At 35.7% G+C, this 24,625-nt stretch overlaps 2 protein-coding genes across 8 annotated transcripts in view; one reads left to right on the top strand and one right to left on the bottom strand.

Annotated features, from left to right (window-relative positions):
* The window catches only part of SGTB (small glutamine rich tetratricopeptide repeat containing beta), a 41,361-nt gene extending 31,497 nt beyond the window's left edge, over positions 1-9,864 (top strand). For 2 of the 4 annotated variants that reach the window (XM_013984820.2, XM_021076782.1), the window contains exons 7-11: positions 3,705-3,843; positions 3,946-4,008; positions 4,378-4,415; positions 4,657-4,740; positions 6,072-8,559. In XM_013984820.2, coding sequence (XP_013840274.1) covers positions 3,705-3,843; positions 3,946-4,008; positions 4,378-4,415; positions 4,657-4,740; positions 6,072-6,183 — 436 coding nt within the window. In that variant the 3' untranslated portion in view covers positions 6,184-8,559. Of the gene's footprint in view, positions 1-3,704; positions 3,844-3,945; positions 4,009-4,377; positions 4,416-4,656; positions 4,741-6,071 lie in introns of all 4 variants that reach the window. The other 2 variants (XM_003134011.5, XM_005672495.3) reach the window with 2 other exon arrangements.
* The window catches only part of TRAPPC13 (trafficking protein particle complex 13), a 39,773-nt gene continuing 23,201 nt past the window's right edge, over positions 8,054-24,625 (bottom strand). The window contains exons 7-13 of one of the 4 annotated variants that reach the window (XM_005672485.3): positions 23,180-23,224; positions 19,369-19,386; positions 16,720-16,853; positions 15,026-15,224; positions 13,863-13,963; positions 11,291-11,441; positions 8,054-11,165 (exon numbers count right to left, since the gene is read on the bottom strand). In XM_005672485.3, coding sequence (XP_005672542.1) covers positions 11,058-11,165; positions 11,291-11,441; positions 13,863-13,963; positions 15,026-15,224; positions 16,720-16,853; positions 19,369-19,386; positions 23,180-23,224 — 756 coding nt within the window. In that variant the 3' untranslated portion in view covers positions 8,054-11,057. 4 annotated transcript variants of the gene reach the window in all.

Here is a 24,625-nt window from a genome sequence, read left to right as displayed (position 1 = left end):
ACTACTGCATTCCTTCATGCTTTAGATCTCATCCCTTTGTACCTTCTCCAGGACTTTCCACTCGTGACCATCTCCTTGATCTTCCACAACACCAGTTGCCTTATCTCTAACAATGATGATGACTGTGTGAAGAGATCATAAAAAATCATCTGTTAGACCTATCCTTGTACCCACCTACATCATCCCTCAGTTCCTCTTTCTCTGCAAGGGCCCTGAGAGTTGTCTGCACTTGCTGTCTCATATTTACCATCACTTATTCTTTCCTCAGCTCACTCCAGTAGGACTTTGTTTGTGTCACTGTACTGAGAACTCTATTCAAGATCACCAGTTGTCTGTATTTTGCCAAGGTCAATATTCGGTTCTGTATCCTCACGCTACCCCACCTTTTGGTATTTGGCATGATTAACTTTTTAAAATATTTCATTCTCTAGGCTTTTCTGATACCACACTTCCCGGTTTTCCTTTTTTTCACTGGATTCCCTTTTCCAGTCTAGTTCTTACTGGTTCCTCCTCCTCTGCCACTTCTAAATAATGGTGTGCTTCATCGTTCCTTCCTCTGCCGTTGCTATTTCTCTGTCTATATTCTCTCTTGATTTCACCCTCTCCCATGCTTTTAAAGTCCAACCACAGCCAATGCTCTGTATTCATGAATTCTGTATTTATGAATTCACTTACCTGCTAAAAAATTTTTTGTAATTCCAATTCTGTACTCACTGTACTTTTGTGGTCATCTACACCATGGTGAAAAACTTGAGGAGTTCCCGTCATGGCTCAGTGGTTAACAAATGCAACTAGGAACCAAGAGGTTGCGGGTTCGATCCCTGTCCTTGCTCAGTGGGTTAAGGATCTGGCGTTGCCATGAGCTGTGGTGTAGGTCGCAGACGTGGCTCAGATCCCGCATTGCTGTGGCTGTGGTGTAGGCCAGGGGCTACAACTCCTATTAGACCCTAGCCTGGGAATCTCCATGTGCCATGGGAGCAGCCTAGAAAAGGCAAAAAGACAAAAACAACAACAACAACAAAAATCTTGAGTCACTTGACACACAAGATCTCAGGTGAGATCAGATAAGGCAGTGTTTCAGCTGTCATGCTATAAAATGAGTGTCCTTTCACAGTCTATTTAGTGCTGTATTTTTTGCATTTGTGTGCTTTTTGTTGTTGATTTGCCTATTCACAGTGACCACCAAGCAGGCTGAAGTGTTGTCTAGTGCTCCTGTGTACGAGAAGGCTGTAATGTGCCTCATCAAGAAAATACATGTGAGATAAGTTTTTTTATGAATGAATTAGTGCAATTGGCAGTGATTTCAATGCTAGTGAATCAATGATACTAAATAATCTTTCTTTAAATAGAAACACATGTAAAACAAAGTTACATATTGAATGGTTGATGAAAATGTTATGACTAGAGGCTCACAGGAACATAATCCTCTATCTCCCCTGGGAGCAATTGTTCAGTGTTTGCGGTGACTTTGTAGAATATAATTACTGTGGATAATGAGAATCAACTGTATATGTGGACGAATCTCTTGTTATATATCTGAACTCCATACTCATATATTCAACTACTTTTCATCTCCACTTATGTGTTTAATAGGCATTTTAAACTTTAACATGTCCCAAACAGAACTCTTTATTACTTCTTACATCTTGCTCATCTCAGTAAATGTACTATTATTCTACCTCCACTCGAAAGCCTAGGGGTCATCATTTATTCTTATTACACCTGACATATCTAATCTTTCAGCAAGTCCTGCCCATTCTAGCTTCCACATATTCTCTGCATTCAAGCATTGATTGCTCTTTTGTTTACAACCCTAGTCAGATTACTATTTCTTACCTAGGCTACTGCAATAGCTTTTTAACTGGTCTCCCACCTTCACTCTCCCCATCCATGTTGAACCTCTACACAGAAGCCAGAGTGCGCTTTCCAAAGCTTAATTCGGATTATGTCATTCTACTGCAGCCAGAATAAAACGCAGACTCCACACCATGGTCCTTTCATACTCTCTGACACCATCTCTTCCCACACTTTGTTTTCTGTGCTCCTCCTCAGCCTTCGTCCTGTTCCTTAAGCATACCAAGCTTGCATCTTGGCAGGGCCTCGGGTTTTTTTTTTTTTTTTTTTTCTTTTGCTGCTTCTTAAAAGATTTCTTCTCTCATTTTCACATGAATGCCTTCTTCTCTTTGTTCAGGTCCTTTCAATGTGGCTGCTTTTGAGCAGCTCCCCTATTCATTCTCTTTAATATTATTCTTTATTTGCACATTTATTGTATGTCTTCCCCAGGTAGAATGAAATCTTCTTAAACTCACTTTACCTTTTTCATAGTGGAATCTAAAATAGTATCTGGTACATGGTAAGATTCCAATAATACATATTGACTGTTGATTAACTGAGGACTATGAAGAAATATCTTTCATGGTTGACTGGTAGAAAACAATTAAGTTCCGAGATTTTTTTTTTTTCTATGATTGGGTATTATAGTTTATCTAGATCAGAAGTCTGTGAGATAAGTTAGCCAAGAAATACTTGGAGTAGTTTGTTAAAAATAAACTTAGAAAAAAAAATTTAAAAACCTCATTTCTATCTCTCCATATATACCATTATTGTTTAGTCCTGAAGTAATTTTCCAACATTAAATTCCAAATAAGTGGAGGAAAATATTTAGTAACTAGCTCTTTGACCTGTGCTTGGGATAATAATGTGTTATTTGAGTCATAAACCTTGCTGATTTCATCTGTTTAATAATTAGGATGTCTTATTCGGGAGTAGTTAGCTGATATCCCATGGTCTGCTATTATTTATCGTGGCTCAATGTCTCTTAAGAAGGAAGAAATAGAGTGGTACGTTAGGAAGCACAAATCTACTTCAGAGTTCTTAAAATGGTTTTAGCATCATGGAGTTACATGACCACAAAAGTGTTAGCTCACATTTTTTTTTTTTTTCTCTTTAAAGCTGCACTTGCGGCATATGGAGGTTCCCAGGCTAGGGGTCGAATCTGAGCTACAGCTGCTGGCCTACACCACAGCCACAGCTACGCCAGATCTGAGCCATGTCTGCGACCTACACCACAGCTCATGGTAATGCCGGATCCTGAACCCACTGAGCAAGGCCAGAATTGAACCCGCAACCTCATGGTTCCTAGTCAGATTTGTATCTGCTGTGCCACAACGGGAACTCAAACATCTTTATGGAGCTTAATCATTCATAAGTCAAATTATTTAACAGAGGGGGCTCAAAAATGGAAGAGAATGTAAAGTTCGTTTCTAATCATTAAGTTGTTGATTCATGTAGGACAGCCAAGGTTATCACCAAGCAGAATGGAGAGAGTCCAACTTGTACAGAATCTTGGAATTAGAAGGAGGTGATACTCCTGTGAACCAAAGTACAGTCAACCCTTGAACAGTGTGGGGGTTTGGGACACTGACCTGCTGTGATCAAAAATCCATGTATAACTTACAGTCAGCCCTCTGTATCTGCAGATTTAACAACCTCATATCATGTATTATTGTAGTATTTACTGTTGTTCAAACACTTGTCCAGGGGTCAACTGTACAATGAATAAATTAAGTGCAATACTGGGGTTCTCTCGTGGTGTAGTGTAATCTGGATTCAAACTGAATACCAAGATAGATGTTTGACTATATATGTGGTGTCCTGATGTTCTTTAATCATACATTTTATGCTCTTATACTGTATTCTTTCAGCCTGGCCCTCACTGCCATGAATAAATTTGAAGAAGCTGTTACAAGTTATCAGAAGGCATTAGATCTTGATCCTGAAAATGATTCCTATAAGTCAAATCTGAAAATAGCAGAACAGAAGTTAAGAGAGGTATCTAGTCCTGTAAGTTACTAATGTCAAATTAGTGAAATATTTTGTCGTTTATAGTTTATTTTAATCAAATTGTAGTGGTTAGAATAATTCTCAGACATAATTGTTTTACAGACAGGAACTGGATTGAGCTTTGACATGGCCAGCTTAATAAATAATCCAGCCTTCATTAGTATGGTGAGTATATTTCCTTTTCTGCTTTGCTGGCTTTATTTTCTGTTAGAACTGTATAGTTTCAAACTTTTTAGAAACAAGTAAGAGAGCTTTTGTAATAGCGGTGGTGGGAGAGTAGTGATATGATTCTCTGACTGAGGTTTTTAACCTGCCAATGTACTGCTTTGTGAAAAAGCCATGGGTAGACTTCAGGAAGTCCATGGATTCCCTGGAATTATAGATGAAAATTTGTGTACATGGATATGTGCATTTTTTTAGGGACAGAAGTATGTATTTAATCAGATTGGCAAAGGAGTTTGCTTAAAAAAAAACTTTGTTAAGATCTCTAAATATTAACTGCCTTTAATGGGAGATGCCATTTTTCAATTCCAGGCAGCAAGTTTAATGCAGAATCCTCAAGTTCAACAGCTGTAAGTATATAGAAAGAGCATATTAGATCTCCCCCTTCCACCTGTCAGGCTCCAAATTTGAGCACATTAGTTCCGAAATGATAATACTGGTCCAAATGGCAGTCAGCTGGAACTTAAAGCCATATCCATTTGGCCTAATCTTTGACACAATGTGGATATGTCTACCTGCTTTTCCTTGGCCAGTACCCTGCTTGTTCAGAATATATGTCAATTCCTTTGATCTATCTTTTGCCTATTCTAGAATGTCAGGAATGATGACAAACGCTATTGGGGGACCTGCTGCTGGAGTTGGGGGCCTAACTGACCTGTCTAGCCTCATCCAAGCGTAAGTGTTAATTAAAATAGAAATAGTAAAAAAGTACTTTATGTTTTACAGTTTGTCTCTAAGGTGAAGGGACCAAGGGTTTCTTTTTTATTTTTATCTTTTACTGTTAGTATCAGTGACCTCATTAGTTATTAAAGTTTAAAGTAGTTTATAGGAGTTCCCGTTGTGGTTCGGTGTGTTAAAAACCCCACAGTGTCCATGAGGATGAGGGTTTGATCCCTAGACTTGCTCAGTCAATTAAGGATCCAGCGTGGCTGCAAGCTGTGGCGTAGGTCGTTGATGCAGCTTGGATCTGGTGTTGCTGTGGCTGTGGTGTAGGCCGGCAACTGCAGCTCTAACTCGACCCCTGGCCCTGGGAACTTCTGTATGATGCAGGTGCAGCCGTAAGAAGAAAAAAAAAGTAGTTTATAAATTGAAAATTTCTGACTGAAGGGTAGGAACCCAAAAGCAGCTCAAGAAAATCTTTTTCAGCAATTTGAATAGCTACTTAAGGATGTAAATGAAAGTTAAATATCTACTTAAAGTACATAAGAATTTAGGTACATATGTAATTATATACAATAAATTATTTTTCAGTAATGTTCAGACAACTGAGGAAACTGTTTAAACTTTTCCAGTGCATGCTATCTTTATAGGAATTTGTTTCATCTCATTTACTTGAATACATTATTTTCACTTCCATCCAAGTTGCTTAATTAAGCTATTGCGCTTTGGAATCTGTGTGATGCTGTCACTGGAAATATTATATGAAGCAACAAGTACCACTTCCTGTTTGTGATCACAACTAAGTAAACCCCACTTGCAATACTGCGTTTTTAGAGAGATCCTTAAGTGGCATGATTATAGTGATACCTAGCACTTGCAGTTGGGAGGCACACACTTAGGAATCTGGATTAAATTTCTTTGGCTCTCTAAAATCAGTCCTGTTAGGTGACTTCATAAGCATCCCAAATTGGGTGTAAAAGCTGTTATATGAGAGAATAAGACTTGACTACAAGAATAAATACCTTGCATTATGTATGTGCACATACGACAAAAGCACATAGCCATTTGCTTATCTGTGGTTAAGCACTGGGGTGGTGGTGGTGGTGGTCACTCAATTCAGGAACTCACTGTTTAGCTTAGGTGCTTCATTTGTCATAAAGAACACTTAGTAATGCTCTATGGAGGCATTGGTAAACTTGCAGGTACCAAAGTCATGAATCTAAACTTGGTGTTATAGAAAAACATTTCCATCTGGGTATTATCCACAACTTTTGCAGTTCTTTTTGCATTGGTATTGTGCGACTGGAAATTCTCTAATTCATTCTGCTTTTTACTCTTTACTACAGGGGACAGCAGTTTGCTCAGCAGATACAACAACAGAATCCTGAACTTATAGAGCAGCTTAGAAATCACATCCGGAGCAGGTCGTTCAGCAGCAGCACTGATGAACATTCCTGACTTGACCAGGGTGCCTAGCCCAGAATGCAAATAGCGATGGCTCTGAAGTGTTTGCTGTAAATAGTGGCCAAAACAAAACGAAATCTAAACATGTCTAGATAATAGGTTTATCACAAACAGACTTGAACATGTTTCCTTTGTAAATGAGTCATCAGTAGCCTTGTTAAGTGCCAGTATAGCAGGGTTCCAGGGTTCCATTTTCAAATCTTCATGATATTTGTATACTATACTTAATAGAAGAGTATATCTATTGAACAGTAGGGGCTGTTTATTGGTGAGTTCTCTAGCACCGAATTTCTGTTAGGAAACTTTGTGAAAGAGAAGATGACCAAGAATAAAGGTTTCTCATGCTGATTTAGGAGTATACTTGCCACTGAGTAGCATCTTTAGAGAGAAGAAATTCATTACCTGGGTTTCACTTGGATAGTGCTGTCAGTAGTGAATATATACCACAGGAGCCAGTACTATCTTTAATGCTGCTTGTTCTGTTGGGTGATGGAATCTTAAGAGCTGGTGGAAAGCAGTATTCCATGTTTAGAAAACAAAATAATAGATGATGTGAATGTATAGAAAGTGAAGGTAGGATGCTCAGGTTTTTTGCTTAGTTCTTAACCAATCTTGCCTGCAGTTTGGTATTGAAAAGCATGGCCAATTATGCTAAGTACATAGTAAAATACGTTTAGAAATCCTTAATAACACTGGCTAGGTCAGTTGAATTCAGGTTCACTAGCACAGTTTGCCTAGTTGTGACTTTATCATGGAAAACTCTGAAATATATCTACATTTAGTCAATGACTTGGCCCTTAAGGATTTTCTAAGTGGTATTTAATTATGTGCCTGTAAATACTGAATTTCTTTTTAAACTCTAATTATTTGATGGCTTACACAAAGCATCTATCACTAACACTGCTTGTTCATGTAATCGTCCGCAATAATTTGACTTGGCATGTTGCTTTTATGCTTAACCTTAATTTGATGCAGCTGATGATAGGGGACTTGAAATATTTTATTGAAACTAGAATACATATTACTTAGTGGAGAGAAGTGGCATTAAGTATTAGAGAATGGCCTTAACTACAGGTGATGGATGAGACTGTTCTGATTCCAACTGGAATGTCTTTGGTTTGTTCATCATGCAGTTGGTAGAGTTGGCAAGCAGATAATGGATTCACATGTGTTATGAGAGAAAACTGAAAGTAATGTAAAATTAAATCAGTAGTCCATATGTGGCCCTAAAAAGACAAAAAAAATTTAAATCAGTACTACTTATTATCATCAGGGCCTTAGTATAACTGTTCTCCTCAAAAGGCTAATTACTTAGTATCTTGAAGTTTAAAAAAAGCTTTCCCTTTCTTTCCCTTTGTGAGATTAGAACAATGTTCTATAATTTCACTGCAAGAATTACCTGGATGGGAGTTCCAGTCGTGGCTCAGCGGTAACAAACCTGACTAGTATCCATGAGGATGTGGGTTCAAATGCTGGCCTTGCTCAGTGGGTTAAGGATCCAGCATTGCCATGAGCTGTGGTGTAGGTCACAGACATGGCTTGGATCCCTCACTGCTGTGGCTGTGGTGAAGGCCAAAAGCTGCAGCTCCGATTCAACCTCTAGCTTAGCCTGGGAACTCCCGTATGCTGCAAGTGCAGACCTAAAAAGCAAAAAAAAAAAAAAAAAAAAAAAGGAATTACCTAAGAATTTGTTAAAACGTAGATTCAGGGAGTTCCCAGGCGGCTCAATGGGTTAAAGATCTGCTCTAGTGAAGGTGCGATCCCTGGTCTGGGAACTTCTGCCTGCTTCAGGCATTGCCAAAAAACAAAACAAAGAAAAATGCAGATTCAGCAGCATACTTTTCAATTCTTATTTAGTTCCTGTAATAAGGCCTGGGAATTACCATTCAGACAGTACCAAGTGGTTCTGATGTAGGTGCAAAGGTCTCTAATTTAAAGCAACACTAGGTTAGAGATTTTTCCTCAGAGCAGCAAATACCTACCTGCCTAGGCTTAGGCTACAAAGCAGAGCTACGTGAACCTATAGTTCTGGCCAGAGAATAGCAGGACTTGAAGCTAAGCCTTCTGAATTAAATCCCCTATATTGCATCTAAACCAGCTTAAGTTTTTAATGAAGTTAAATTCAGCTCCTGTATTCCAATGTTACATAGAATGAAGTACTAACTAATCATAGGGAAGTGATGACTGTGATGAAAATAAGAAAAAATCAAAACCAGAGTTGATCCTTAATTAAAAACGAGTCTTATTCAGTGTTGAGTAAGAAAAGGTTTAGCATAACTCTTTTGAGTGCATAAAAATGTTATTGCATCAATGAAATTGTTAAGTCTCTAGCTGACTGACCAGTAAGATAGAAAAAATATGAACAGAGGTATCAAAATGAAAGAGGGGCTATCACTGCAGATCCTGTAGACGTTAAACGGATATTTAGAAAGTATTATGACCAACTCTAGGTCCATATATTTAACAACTTAGATGAAACAAATTCCTTGTAAAAGACAAATTCCCAAAGCTCACTGAAGAAATAAGATATCCTCTAGAAAAGTAAGCTGCAAGCCCAAATGATTTCAATGGTGAATTAATTCTGCCAAACATTTAATATCAATTCTATACAATCTCTTCTAGAAAACAGAAGAGGAAACACTTCCCAACACATTTTATTTAGCCATTACTTTGATACCAAGATCAAAGACATTATAAGAAAAAAAACACTTTACAACAATGTCTTCATTGTTAGTATCTGTAGTTAAGGTAGCCATTCTTTTTACATGAAATAATGAGAATTTCTGTATTTCTTCATTTCACTTTTCTAGTTTGTTTCTTTTCTAATATACTACCCATAATAAATTAAATCTAGAAATCTGTCCACTTACCTGGATTTCCATTCTGTTCAAGCCATTTTTGCCTTTAAGTACTTTCATCACTTTGGAATCACTGCATTGCATGCTATTCCAAAGTTCTGTGTAGCTGGATTGTGCTAGCTACTCTTAAAATTATAAAGAATGCCCCAAATGTTATTTTGCTTGTCTGAAACAAGAAGGCATTAAAGTACATCTTTATATCCATTCTACTTAGGAACTACTGACTTCCATTAACCACATTTCATTATAGCAGCTATATCTGTTATGATGCTATGTAAAACTTACAATGTCCTTTTTATGCAAATGACATTTTTACTTATGTATCAAATTGTTTATCTAGTTTTTATAATATGGTTTAAAAGATTCTTTCTAAGATGACATTATATAACCTTTACTTAAAGAATGTGTCTAGGTTACTGCTTATAAAAGACCTTGTAATTAAGTCAAATTATATAGCAGATTCCAAGTGATCATTAAATGTTACTTCTAAAATTTGAAACAGAGTGAAATAGAAGGTTCTGTCAGGAGAGGATGCTTGAATATCAGTTGAAGGACCTAGGGCAGTGGCTATAAAGTCCTATTTCATCATTTAATCAATCATATACATTTTCCAGAACATTGTAAATCAACTATAATAAAAAAATTTTAAAAATCGTATATATTTTGAAGGAAAGACAGACTTCAATTTTACACTGCTTGCACTTTATTTTGCACAGACATTTCATTAATTACCTCTCCAACTTAAGGGCAAATCTCAATCTGAATATAGCTTTCATTATGGACCAAATAATTTGTCATGGCAATAAATAATTATGCATTTAAGAAAAATCAATTTTTGTATTTGACTTAATGCACTGTTACAATTAAGCAATTATATATATATATCCTCGAATTTCAACTTAACAAAATAAGTTTTTATTTAACAGGATTAGTTTTTGTTTTCAAAATACTGAAACTTATTATATTCATGTTGCAAAGTTGTATAAAGTCTTTCTCACTGTTTTGTTTATGGCATAACTAAATTAGTATGATTACATGCAGAGACAGAAAGTTTTATAATATTAATACAGGCTGAAGAGTTCAAAATCAAATATCAGAAGCTGGAAATCCTTTAAGTATGCCTTATGAAAATAAGGCTTATTTTTCAATGGAAAAAACACCAGGATTTTTTGGCTTAGAAATAGAAATGATCAGGCTTCTTAGTTCAGAGTTAGGAGAATAATCAGCAATTTGAGAAATAAAACCAGTTCTGCTCTGCTGTTAGTAATTGAAACTTAGACATGTGTGTTTGCATGTACACAAACATAGATACCAGTACAACAGTCTTGAAAACAACCAGAAAAACTCATACTGTGTTAGCAAATACAAGATCATACAAGGACCACCCCAGCTGTTTCAAACTTTTTTTGTTGACGGAGGAAAATAACTGAGGCAAACAGAAATACTTCTAAATAAAGTATGATATGAATTTTGAAATTTTGAAGAACAACTGTACCTTCTAGATTGAAGTCAGTAAACTGTGGCCTGCAGGCCACATCTGGCCAGTTGCCTATTTTTTTAAATGCTGCTGCACATTTTTTGCCTGTTGGCTACTTTTATACTACAACAGCAAAGTTGAGTGTTTTCAACAGAGACCACATGTCCTATAAAGTCTAAAATATTTAGTATTTGGCCCTTTACATGAAAAGTTTGGTGTCTGAGATTCCTGGTAGGGGCAAATGGCCTCAGATATGGAGCTTTGGGAGATCAAAGTCCAGTGGTCATTTAAAAGGAAAACAAAATAGCATGTGTAGAAAATATACAAATGTTCATGTAAAATGTAACTCAGAAGATAAAATCACTAGATGGTTCTTTTCAAAACACATATTTAATATTTTAAATGTTTTACAGGAAAGAAATTTAAATAATATAGAATTATTCTTACTGTTGATTTGATCATTTTACAAAGGTGACAAAAATACAGAAAAGTTCTGGGAAAGTCGATGAAAAGCATAATTTTAGAAATTTTCTTCAGCTTTCCACTTTAATGACTGAAGATACCACACAGACTTGTGCAATGTCATCATATTCATATGTTCTCTTTAAGAACGTGTCTGTTAGTCTTAAGCCGGAGACGCTCTATGGAGAGAAAAATATAGACCTAAGTTTTCATTCCTTGGTGATGACCAGAGAAAGAATGAATAGAATAAGTGACTAAGGGCTAATGGCCCCCAAATACTGAAATTATTGAAAAGAGAGCATACTTGCAGTCCCTGTACTGAAGACAGCAGAGTAAGGGCAAGGCAGAGAGAAGAACTTGGATGGAGCTTTCCAAGCTGTCTTCCTGAAATACCACACCAGTGGATAGAGTTGGTATTGCACATTTCCAAAACGAGATCCATCGTCCTTTCACTGCTAGAGGAATCAGAAAAACAGGAATAAATCTTGTTCCTTTCACAAAGAGGTACTGTGATATTTCTTTCTCTCTTGCCAGTGAATTTCTTTTCTAGGTGTCCAGGAGAAAACCAGGAAGATAAATGAAAAGTTATCATATGATTATTATTTTACTTAAGACAGGATCAGGAAAATGAAAGGAGACGGTATCTTTTGGCACTGAGACTAATCTGATGTCTGGATGTAGGCCTTCTGGTTCTTTTACTGAACACTGGTTCCCTGGTGCCAAGCTGTGAACAGTTTTGCCATTTCTCTGGGAGACTTCCAGACATCTGTGTCTAATCTTTTTACTATATATCATTCTTAACTCTATTAGGTACTCTACAGGAAAGAAAAAGATAAAACTGAGTCTGGTCTAGTGTTTTATCTACTTAATCTATGTTCCTTTACCATGCAGATAGCACGGAAATGACTGGCAAGATTTATAAGAAGTAGAATTATTCAGGTGGTCACTTAACATGAAAAGACTGCTTCTGCTTATAACTGATAATCAAAGTTGAACATAAATTTATTAAGAAAACTTTTAATGAATATATGCACATTGCTTTTTAAAAAAAAAAAAAAAAAACCCAAAGGCTCAGAAAGAGTCTGCTACTGTACCACCATTCATGACTACTTTAACTCTTTAAGCTCTTTTTCTCCTCTTCATAGTTGTCTCCACATTTTTAAATACTTATTTAAATTTTAAATTTAAACTTGACTTTTAGACATACTGACTTAATGATACTTAGCTTTTATATGTCTCTGTCTCCCCCAGGTTTGAAATGTTCAGTGTGCCACAGATCAGTTTAGGTACACTACATGAAGTTTCTCATTAAATTTCACAAAAATTCAGTAAGTATATGTTGTACGTATTTGTGTGTTATGGGGGTGGTTGTAATCCTGTTTTTATAGACGAGGAAACTGAAGATCTAAGAAACAAATGCTTTTTACAAAACTTATTTGAGTCACCAAAAGGTAAAGCGAACACCAAAATAAACAGGATTTCTTTTTCTTTTTTTTTTCCTGTCTTTTCTACGGCCACACTCGAGGCACGTGGAGGTCCCCAGGTTAGGGGTCCAATTGGAGCTACAGCCGCCGGCCTACACCAGAGCTACAGCAGCGCCAGATCCGAGCCATGTCTGCGACCTACACCACAGCTCACGGCAACACCGGATCCTTAACCCACTGAGCAAGGACAGGGATCAAACCCACAACCTCATGGTTCCTAGTCGGATTTGTTAACCACTGCACGCCAGGAACTCCAGGATTTCTTGATTTATTATAGCACTTTGTCATTTGGTCAATAACTGATTTATTATAACATAAGAAAATGGAAAACAAACAAAAACCCCGAAAGTACACCTTATACGCACAGCATTTTTATTCTGTGTGTGTTGTTTACTGAGCTCCTATGATATAGCAGGCAATGCCATTTTATAATGCTGGATAAGACATGATCCCTTCTCTTGAATTACTCATAATCCAGTGAGGAAAAGACTAACAATTACAGCACTATATTAATGTCACTAAAAAACTCTATTAACATTTTCTATGGTAGAGAAAGGAATGATTATGTGTGGGCAGTTTAGCTTTATAGGGGTATTTTTGTAATTCTGAAGGATGAATACTTCTTATCTCCCTAATATCGTTAAGTTAGAAAGGGCTACATAATTAGAAAAGACTGTACATTCAGACAATGAGGATTGGGATTCATTACCAGAATATTATCAAAATGCCCCAACTAATAATACATACCATTAACTCAAGTAGTAGCAAAGTGATAAGACTGGGGTTTAATCCTAGTTTTTTCTGGCTTCAAAGGCCTGTGGTCTTTGCTTCCCAATAGATAGATTATACACTACTATCAAAACCTTGTCTTCCAATCTGTGATTATCCCTTAAATTTATAACCAATTTTTACTTAATACTAAGGATACCGTTCAGGTATAAGTATGGCTCAGAAAAATCTATCTTACTACAGTAAATCCACAATGCTTTATTCCATAAGAACCTACTAGTTCATGTTTTAGTAGCTGAAGTGTGAAAGAAGTATAAACAAGGAAAAGAAGGACTCTGAAGTCAAATACAGCCAACTTCAAATTCTGACCCCATCTTTTCTAGCTCTGAGCATGAATAAGTCACAATGTTTAAACTGGCTTTCACTTGCACAGAATGTGAATAATTAGTACCTACCTCATATGTATGGAAATAAAATATAGAAAATGCCTGGTATAGTAGGACCTCTAAAATATGTAGTATATACCTACCAGATGAACTTTACAGCATTCAATGTCAACATCAGAGAAGACTATACAGCAAGAGGAAACTTACAAGCAGGTAGCATATTTAAAAGGGTTAAAATTTCTCTCTTAGGTAGGTGAGGAAGAAATACTAGCATTACCTGCAGTTTGTTATTTTACAAGTAATATGAAATGGTTCTTCTAGGTTAACGGTATCTGGGATTGTCTCCAAAGACAATCTAACATCTCCATAACCTGGAGCCTAAGAGAAAAATCAGTACAGTTAACATACATCTATTACAAAAAACTTTTCCATTTTAATGAAGATAACGCAGCCATTCTACTGTTTGTAACTTCTTTTCCTACTACTACCTGCACAATAGCACTATAGACCCTGACTGTTTTATATATATATATATATATAATTAGTCCATGTTTAATAGCATTAAAATGAATCTCAGAGGTTAATAGTAAAGAAATTTCAGGGAGTCTGATCTTAAAGGGATGCTTTCCAAAGATACTGTAGCTTAAACACATATAACACTACATAGCTAAGGTTACTGTCTAAACAGGGAGATCACTGACATGATCCAAGAAGAAAATCATATCCGTTCACAAGACAATAGCAGAGACAGACCATAGAATCAGGCTGTATTTTAGAATAGGCTCAGTGATAATCTTTTTTTTTTTCCCTTACAATTATTACCTCCAATATTAAAAGAAAAGTAAATTTTAGAATCTATCTCAGTAGGTAGTATTCAGTATAAAGGAAGGATTCTGTAGCATATTCTCACCAGCACGGGAAAAGGAAGCCTAGTAGCTGTCCATACTCTCTGAATGGAAATTAGGTAAAATATCCAGCCAATGTTTATAGGACAAACTGGAGTGGGACTCACCTGAATTTCAGATGACCCACATCTTAAATATCTTAAAAAAAGGTATGAACTGAGGAGGTAAATGTAGTATAAGTCCAAGAGTTCCAAGAGACAGCAAAAAAAGAGAACTTTAATAGTCAGAAAAACAGTGAAAGTCAGAAAAACACTGAGCATGAATCACCATAGGAGGGAACAACTGATATGCAGATATTTTGTTTAGTAAATTCAAAAACTATGTATGAAGGATAAATTTCAACATCTCCCATTCATCTCAATATTAATTTTCTACTTAGAGATCAGTGAAATTATTAGTTTTTTTATTCTCTACAATATTAATGCCTTTTATAGTACTCTGATTTTTAGTGACAGACCTAGGAAAATTTAAGTTGTTCTAACTATCTGACCCCCCACACACCAAAACTCCTAACAGCATTTTTTTCTAGACTCACCATTCTTTGCAGCTGGCTGGTCTGTAATCTTCCCCTTTCACCTAGATTTGTTTTCCATACTATATCCAGTTTTCCAATTACTGTTACTCCCTTAATGATGCCTGCTTTTTCTGCAAACTCCTTCTTGGGTTTTAGGCAGTACAAGTACTGGCGTGTATCCATTGGCTGCAAATATGCTCTTGACCCAAAGGTAGTTACACTGAGGGGTGGAGACAGAGATGAAAAAAATTCCCTAGAATCTTTTAAAAGAAAAACCACAGCTGGGATTGATCCTCTGGACACGAACTGAATGATTTACCACCCAAAGATCTAGAATACAACACATTGGTGGCTCCAACACAAATGAAAAGGACTTGTACTAAGAGGGACTTATTTTTCTTTAATTTTTTTAAGTTGATATGGAAAATCTTGAGATTCTTTCTAACAGAATTCAGCACACTACCTAAAGTATTGGATATGTATCAATTAACTGAAAAAATGCATACAAATCAGACCCTTAAATACCCTGCCCCCTTTCTCTAAAATTATGGAAGAAATTAGAGTAAAAAGAAACCATTCTTAACTAAATAATCATTTTCAAAATGAACTAAAAGATCAGGAAAAGAGTGGAAAATTATGGTTTTCCTCTGTGGGGGTATGAGAGGTTACAAACTTGACTATAACCACCAAAATAAGATAAAAGCAAATTTTTCATTCTTGATTAATAAAATCAGGTACTTTCTCCAGCTCTAACCTTCTTATTCATATTAATGTCACCCCTACATTTATTCATCTAAATTAGCTAAAGATGTGTATTTCATTTTCAAAAAAATTAAATCATCCACTTCCTATGCTCACTTCTCTTGACATTGAGAGGGTATTTCTTTTTAAAACTCACTGCTCACTCTTACCCTAATTTCTCATCATTCCTTCCCATGCCTCAGTCTTATCATTTGTGGGATAAGGATGAAAGGTTCTATATTAATCTCCCTGAACTATGATAAAAATTAAAAGAATACAGAGTTCCTGTTGTGGCTCAGGGGGTTAAGGACCCAACCCTTCTGTGAGGATGCAGGTTCAATCCCTGGCCTCACTCACTGGGTTAAGGATCTAGCATTGCTGCAAGCTGTGGTGTAAGTCGCAGATGTGGCTCAGGTGTGGTGTTGTGGCTGCGATGTAGATCAGCAGCTGCAGCTCCCATTTGACCCGTAGCCTGGGAACTTCCATATGCTGCAGGTGTGGCCATAAAAAGAAAAAAAAATTCTTCAAGTACAAATGGCTAGGACCTTATTTCTTTGGGAAGGGAAGGATGAACAGGTCTACTACAAGTGATAATTTTTAGGGCAGTGAAACTATTTTACATAATATAGTCATGATGGCTACATGTCATTATATATGTCAAAAACCACAGAGTGCATAAAACAAAGGTGAACACTAAACTATGGACTGTAGTGAATAATAAATATTAATATTTGTTCACCGATTGTAAAAAATGTGCCACATTAAAACAAGATGTAAATAATAGGGGACCCTGTAAGTGAGAAGGAGGACATGTGGGAACTCTGTGCTTTCCGATCAATTTTTTTGTGAATATAAAATTTTTCTTATAAAATTAAGTCTATAATTTAAAAAAATTATAAACCACCCGAGTGACAATGTTAAGAAAATTTTACATCTTTCAAAATAAAAATAAACACTTCATAGTTTGTATTTACCATTCTCCATCTTGGTTGACTGAATTTAATTCTGCTACATTGTACATTATAGATGGCTCCAATGAAACTTTCTCCATAAACATGGGTGAGGTTGTAATATTCTGAATCTGGGCTTCGAGAAATACTTCATCAGTCTGAAAATAGGAAAAAAAAGTCCACCAAAGTATGATGGATAACGTATTTACCTCAACAAAAATATCTGATTTAAAGGAAGAGAAAACATTAACCACAAATGTGGTTAGTACATGCCTGCAAATCAAAGTTATCATAATTAATGCAAGAAAAGAAGTCTTTATCCTAACATAATTAACAGGGGCAAAGTCAAGTGTTAGTCAATTGATAACTTGTCAAACAATGGATGGGGGGATAACTATAATTTTTTTTGTATTGACATCCAAAAATGATTAAATGGAATTGCATTTACATATTGCCTAAATTTTCTAGTAAGTCATTAAAATGTTAAACTGTAATTCAGTATAATGAATATACCCATGAACCTATGATTTCAGAAATGTGTTAAGATAATTAGGTCTTCATTATAATATTCCAGTGTAATTTAACTTCGATTTCATATTACCTCAATTTAGATAGTATAGTGAATAATCTGTTTTATGCTCTTACAGGATTTAAGTTTTTATTTACTTTAAAAAAATTTTTTTTTGCTTTTTAGGGCCACACCTGTGGCATATGGAGGTTCCCAGGCTAGGGGTCTCATTGGGGCTACAGCTGCCGGCCTACTCCACACACACAGCAATGCCACATCCGAGCCGCATCTGTGACCTACATCACAGCTCACAGCAACGCTGGATCCTTCACCTGCTCAGCAAGGCCAGGGATGGGACCTGCAACCTCATGGTTCTCAGACGGATTCACATCTGCTGTGCCACAGTGGGAACTCCAAACTTTTTAATTAAAGCAAATTTTTTAGTGGTCACTAGTGATTTCTTCTTCATTGTAATTATGAATTATGCTTGACAATCTGTGAGTTTCTAAATCAAACAAAAGGTAATTTGTAGTCTTAGTGAAAGTCTTGAAAACTGATGCCGTACAGCAGTATTTTATTTATTTCATTTCATTTCATTTTAGTCTTTTTTGCCTTTTTTTTCTAGGGCCGCTCCCTCGGCATATGGAGGTTCCCAGGCTAGGGGTCGAATTGGAGCTGCAGTCGCCGGCCTATGCCAGAGCCACAGCAACGCGGGATCTGAGCCAAGTCTGCAACCTACACCACAGCTCACGGCAACGCCGGATCCCCAACCCACTGAGCAAGGCCAGGGATGGAACCCGCAACCTTATGGTTCCTAGTCGGATTCGTTAACCACTGCACCATGACGGGAACTGCTGTACAGCAGTATTTTAGTCAGTGGGTAACTTACATATGTATTTTGACATAATTTTTTTTATTCCCTGATTATTTAATGCTAAACATCCTTTTTTTAATGCTATTTTGTTATTTTGAGATTTATAATTAAAAGATAACAGACAACTTGGCTTGTTTTTGATACAAACCTATACATAAAATGGTATACTAAGGATATTCTAGAATTATTTTGTTCAAAAGTTTCATAGTAATATATATATTCCTGTGTGTGTGTGTGTGTGTGTGTGTGTGCGTACAGATAGATAGGTAGATAGATAAAGCTAAATAAACTATGACCAAAAAATGTTGGCACTTATTAGCTTTTTTAACACTGAATCCAGGAAAATGTAAATCATTTGCAAAAATATAATGATGAAGTTATGCTTTGGTGTATTATTATTTAAAATAAAACAGATTCTTTAGTCCTTTGCACATGTCCTCAAATGAAAATAGAAATACATGGATTTGTCAGTTTAAAACAATGTATGCATTTAGAGACATTATTCTATTACTTTTTCTAAAAAAAAATTAAATATATCCCATCAATCCATTGCTTAAAAAAATAACCATAAACCCATATTTCAAATTTAAAAATGTAATTTTCTGCATAAATTTAGAAGAGCTTAGATAAAATGAAAGAAAAACAAGCAGCATAATGGAAAATTAAGTTAGTTTGAACAGTTAGGATTAAATAACTTGATGTGAAAAATTAAAATACAAATTCAGTGCCAAGGCAGTTGATAATGTTATTGCATATGTAATGTCTTATAAACAAATGCTGCTTATATTAAGAAGAAATTTGAAAATATGATTTTAGCCAACTTGGGAAAATTTGATTTTCTGCTGTTTACTGTTGTCAAAAGGCCATCTTTACTTGATCCAAACTTAAAACTAAAACCACTGTGCATTTGAAGATGAATTTCAGCTACATACCTTATTAAAAAAATTGATGTTTGGTAGCATGTTTTATATTAGAGATGTTAAAAATGCCAAGGCTATTTTAAACTAAGTTAACATGCCTCTTTTAAAAAATACCTACAGGAAAAACACTAAAAATAGGAATATAATTGTGTCACTATGACAATTTAGTCTCTGATCTATTTTTTTCCCCGTAGAATAAGACAATCGACATAACATAAAAAGCACAAATTATATACATTTTTTGAAGTCACATAAGTAGTATTCACAACTAACTATTTTTCCATTATGATTTGTAAAGTGAGATTAATTAGGCAGAGTCAAAAGTGGTTAATAAGAAAAGCATATAAATTTATAATAAAAAATCAAATTACCACAGAACTGAGGTCACTCTAATGGAAAAATAAAAAAGAAAAATTAGAAAAATCAGATTAAATGTTAAAGAAAAAGAATAACTAACTTTAAAATAAAATGCATTTCTGCATTTTTTTAAATTTACTAAACAAGACAGCATTAGTAAAACAAAGACGTAAACAGAAAGTAACATAAAGAACTATGACAAATCATTTTTCTAAAAAGGTGAAACTGCTAAAGTTAAATGAATGGAGAAGAACACTATACCAAATATTCAATGGCATATCTTGGGTGAGAGAGGTCTATCCCATGACTTTTTAGTTCTATAAATTCTTTAACTACATTGTAATTCTTCATAGATTAGGATGGTTATGCACTATTTGCCACATTCAGACTAGATATACACTGTGTAGCTTCTCCTAAATTTATCCAATAATGGAATAATTTTTCAAAGAGCATCTTGGGTGATTAGCATTCCACTGATTATACTTCTGGAATGCTGGGCTAGACCACTTCCAACAACTGAAGTTTATTCTCTTCTTGTTAAACAGATTTCAGTTTTTTCATATGTACTGCTAAAGATACCTATTTACCAAAGCCTGTCTCCAAATGTCACCTCTTTCAACAAACACAAAGCTGGACCTCGCTTTTCACCTCTCAATGTTCTTAAAATGTAAGCACACTTCATGATCAAGGTAGGTAGGGGTAGTGCTTACATTACAGTTGTGTCTGTCTCCTCCAATAGACCGAAGTACCTTGAGGATTGGGTACGTGTTCCGTTTATATGTATTTCTCTTCAGTAGCTGGCATGAAGCTCTGTATCCAGGAGGTGACCAAATGTTTGAAGCCTAGTTTCTAATGTCACCATTTGTTTTTAAACAATGCTTTTCTATTTTAGAAGATTACAACAAAGTTTCTCTAACTTGTTTTCCTCTGGGTGATTCATATATTATTAGAATTTTTAGAAGCAGAATAAATAAGATCTTTGAGACAAATAAAATAGATCTTTGAGACAAATGTGGAGCTGTAACAGTTGTGTAAGAACTGTGGTGTGTAGAGTATTAAACATAACCTACTGGTATTAGTGTGGTTTATTAATTCCTACAATTTACCTGAATTTCCCATTTGGGGTCTATAGAATGTGCCTCATGCTACAGGCAGTAACATATCTGCCCAATACCAGATATCTTAGAAAGACTCTAAATGCTATTTGTTCACTCCTCATTTTTAAATAAATGTCTATTTTCAAAAGTTTAGTATTTCACGAAATTTTTTTAGCTGAACTTTGTTGGCGAAGTTTAAAGATTATGTCTATATTTAATGTTAACTGAAAAAAGCAGCAAACAAAATTGTTACTATGATCATAGTAACAGAGTATTATATATAGATGAGTAAAGACTAAAAGAGTATATGGACTAATGAAGAACCAATTACTTTTTGGTGTGGTGGAATTGTAGGGTTTTTCCTTTCTTTTTGGGGAGTATGCTACTTTTATATTATTCATGGAATAACCAGCAATTTAAAAAACAATTTGCAACTTACTCTGAATATTAGTGTGATAAAACTGCTTGACAAGTATTTTAATATACCACCATATTTCAACAAAAAAACCCTAAAATAGTTTAATATGTCCCTTCCTAGGAGCCAATTATAGAGAAAAAACCAACTTACGGCCCTATTCTTAATTTTTTAAAATTTATTTATTTCCTTTTTGGGGCTGCACCTGTGGCACATGGAACTTTCCATGCTGGAGGTTGAAATGGAGCTGCAGCTACGGGCCTACACCACAGCCATGGCCACAGCAACATGGCATCTGGGCCGTGTCTGCAACGTATACCACAGCTCACAGTAACAACAGATCCTTAACCCCCTGAGTGAGGCCAGGGATCAAACCCACATCCTCATAGATACTAGTTGGGTTTGTTACTGCTGAGCCATAATGGGAACTCCACCCCTATTTATTTTTAATTTTCCAATATATCTATTCCACCAGAATAGATACTATTCTTCCCTCATACTATAAATGAAATCTTTCCTAGCAAAATGGTAAATTAAGACTATTTAAAATTTACCAAGCTGGATAGCTATACTGTAATTAATTGACAGTATATTACTAATAAAAAAATAGAATATGCAGTATTCCAAATCCCTTATCCCCCAAAAGAAATGTCAACTCTTTAAATATGTAATAATCCCCTTGATGAGACTATATCCTCCCATCAAATATGTATACTCTTGGAGTTCCCTGGTGGCCTGGTGGTTAAGAACTTAGCATTTTCACTGCTGTGGCTGGGGTTTGATCCCAGGCCCGGGAACTTTTCTATGCCTTGGGTATAGCCAAAAAACAAAACCCCCCAAAAGTATACTCTTCACTATGTACTCAATGTTCATTTGTATTTGCAACTCTGCTTGGAATGCCTTCAGTGCTCTGACATCTTGACAATTCTTTTTTTTTTGGTCTTTTCTAGGGCTGCACCTGTGACATATGGAGGTTCCCAGGCTAGGGGTCTAATCAGAGCTGTAGCTGCTGGCCTATACCAGAGCCACAGCAACGTGGGCAACCTACACCACAGCTCAAGGCAACACTGGATCCTTAACCCACTGAGCGAAGTCAGGGATCGAACCTGCAACCTCATGGTTCCTAGTCGGATTAGTTAACCACTGTGCCACAATGGGAACTCAGACACCTTGACAATTCTAACACCTATTCCTTCCAGAAGCCAATGCAGTTCTCTTCATTTTCCATGAAGCTTCTTCAGACTACTCCAAAATCTCATTCTAAGAATTCCTGCAGCACATTGTTTCACATCATTCTCTTTGGTTTCAATATATACTGTACTAGTTATTTTATGCACTTTTTTTCTTTTCCTAATAGGTCTTTACTGTGGGTTAGGTTCCTTATCTTAGATGTTTTAGATTGCTTTGTTGTAGCACAAACTTTATAGTGAATAAAAACTCTTATGTTGATGGTAAAAAATATCTATCAAATTTGATGTGTGATTGCGCACTTCTGATCATTTGGTTTTGGATTAATAGACATAATTTTCATTTAAATGCTATATTTGAATATCTTTGAGTATATCACTGTGTTATGAAATACATGGTTTTGGGGGGTGAGTAAGAGGCCCATCAGGATCTCTACTTTTTTTGGAGCTCTGGATACAAGGATGAAATAGAATTTTGTAAAAGAAATCCAAGCAATAAAACCTTTTCTTTATGGCAAATTCTATTTTATCTCTTTTGGTAAGAAGGGAGATTATCTTCTATTCTAAGAGTTATTTCTTTTTATATTTTTGCCAAATTTATTTCTCCTCAAGGAGCATTTCAAGCCAGTCACTAAACTTGACAACCTAACTCTGGCTGGCACAGTGATTTCCCAGGACAAAGAATTTAATATGCTGAACTCTTCCTAATATTTTTCTAAGTGAATATTAAATCTTTTTTTGCAGGGTTAGATCCACCTCAATTTTTGTAATATCAGAAACACATTTATAAGTACTTAACAGACTGCTCATGTTTAGAGGAAGTAACGGCAACCATTAAATGGAAGCATAGGGCAATCATTTAATGAAAGGGGGTGGAAGTCTCACAAAATTAATGAGAATAAAAATCAAGGCATACTGATTCCATGTAAGTTGAAAATAGCAGATTAAAGGAGATCTATAATGAAATTATTCACTTTTGATTGAACTCTATACTCATTTTCCACAATTTGTAGTCATATCAGCAATTTACTCTGATATGAAAAGAAATGTAATACATGGGAATTTAAGTCAAATAAGATCTTAAAGTTGATTGAACCTGAAATCTCATTAGGTGCCCAACACTTACCTCTGCATTGTAAAATTTGGTTTTCACATCCAATGGTTTGAGAACCTAGTTGAATAAAGCATATTAATCAAAGGAGATTATTATTCTTTTACCACTTTGTTTTGAATCATAGGACTTAAATTTGTCAAAGGCGTTTTCCAATTTTAATTGTAATAGCCTTTTCTAATGGATATGCAATACTCTTGTAAAAACAAACAAACTAAAAACAATCCCAAATGCATTTTTTATTTTCAGTTTTTTTTTTTTTGCTTTTTAGGGCCGAACCCACAGCATATGGAGGTTCCCAGGCTAAGGGTCCAATCAGAGCTATAGCTGCCAGCCTACACCACAGCCATAGCAACATCAGATCTGAGCCATGTCTGAGACCTACACCACAGCTCATGGCAACGCCAGATTTTTAACCCACTAAGCAAGGCCAGGGATTGCACCCCCAACCTCATGGTTCCTAGTTTCTGCTACGCCATGACGGGAACTCCCCAAATGCATTTTTCAAAAGCTATCATAATTTCTTGACTAGGTGATAGTTACATGAGTTATGTGGATTTGCATTTCATAATATTTTGTTAAACAACACGTATCTTTTTGTGTATTATTCTTTATATATTTCACAAAACATACTTACCAAATTAAGTAATTGAACTTTTTTTGTTTTAGAAAGCATGAAAAATCTTAAACAAAAACAACAGCAACAACGTTTTTCCTATTGATAGCACTTTTTCTTTCAGTTACAAACAGAGGAATGAAAAATACATACAGTATCATATTTAGATCTATGCAGCTATATATAGTCATCTCATCTCCCCATCCACATACATACATGTATTAAACCAGTGGTTTTTAAATTATTTTCTGATCATGGACTTTGAAAATTGGGTGTAAATTCAAAATTCTAACTACAATTTCAGTGGCTCACGGAGTCTCTGAAGGACGCTTGGTCCACTTAGCCCAAGACAATAATCTCTCACTTAAATATTTCTTTAGAAAGTTGGTATTATTTATACTTATTTTATCTGGACTTTACACTCATTTTAGCCTTCTTCTAGATTCTTGTGTTTTTTGTTAAGACATGAAAGCAGAACAATTTTTTTGTGTGGATAAAAAAATGTTACATTGAGGAGCTCCCGTCATGGCTCAGTGGAAACAAATCTGACTAGTATCCATGAGAACACAGGTTTGATCCCTGGCCTCTCTCAGTGGGTTAAAGATCCGGCACTGCTGTGAACTATGGTGCAGGTCACAGATACGGCTTGGATCTGGTATTGCTGTGGCTGTGGTGTAGGCTGGTGGCTACAGCTCCGATTAGACTCCTAGCCTGGTAACCTCCATATGTTCTGAGTGCTGCCCTAAAAAGACAAAAAAAATTATATTGTTCATGATATCTCTGCTTTTATTTAACTTATTTAGTCTGACTTTAGGTTGCTAGTAATATGACAAATCCAAAAACAT

Source organism: Sus scrofa, chromosome 16, assembly GCF_000003025.6.
Source record: "Sus scrofa isolate TJ Tabasco breed Duroc chromosome 16, Sscrofa11.1, whole genome shotgun sequence".
NCBI classification, from domain to species: domain Eukaryota; kingdom Metazoa; phylum Chordata; class Mammalia; order Artiodactyla; family Suidae; genus Sus; species Sus scrofa.
This window is presented reverse-complemented; position numbering and strand designations above follow the sequence as displayed.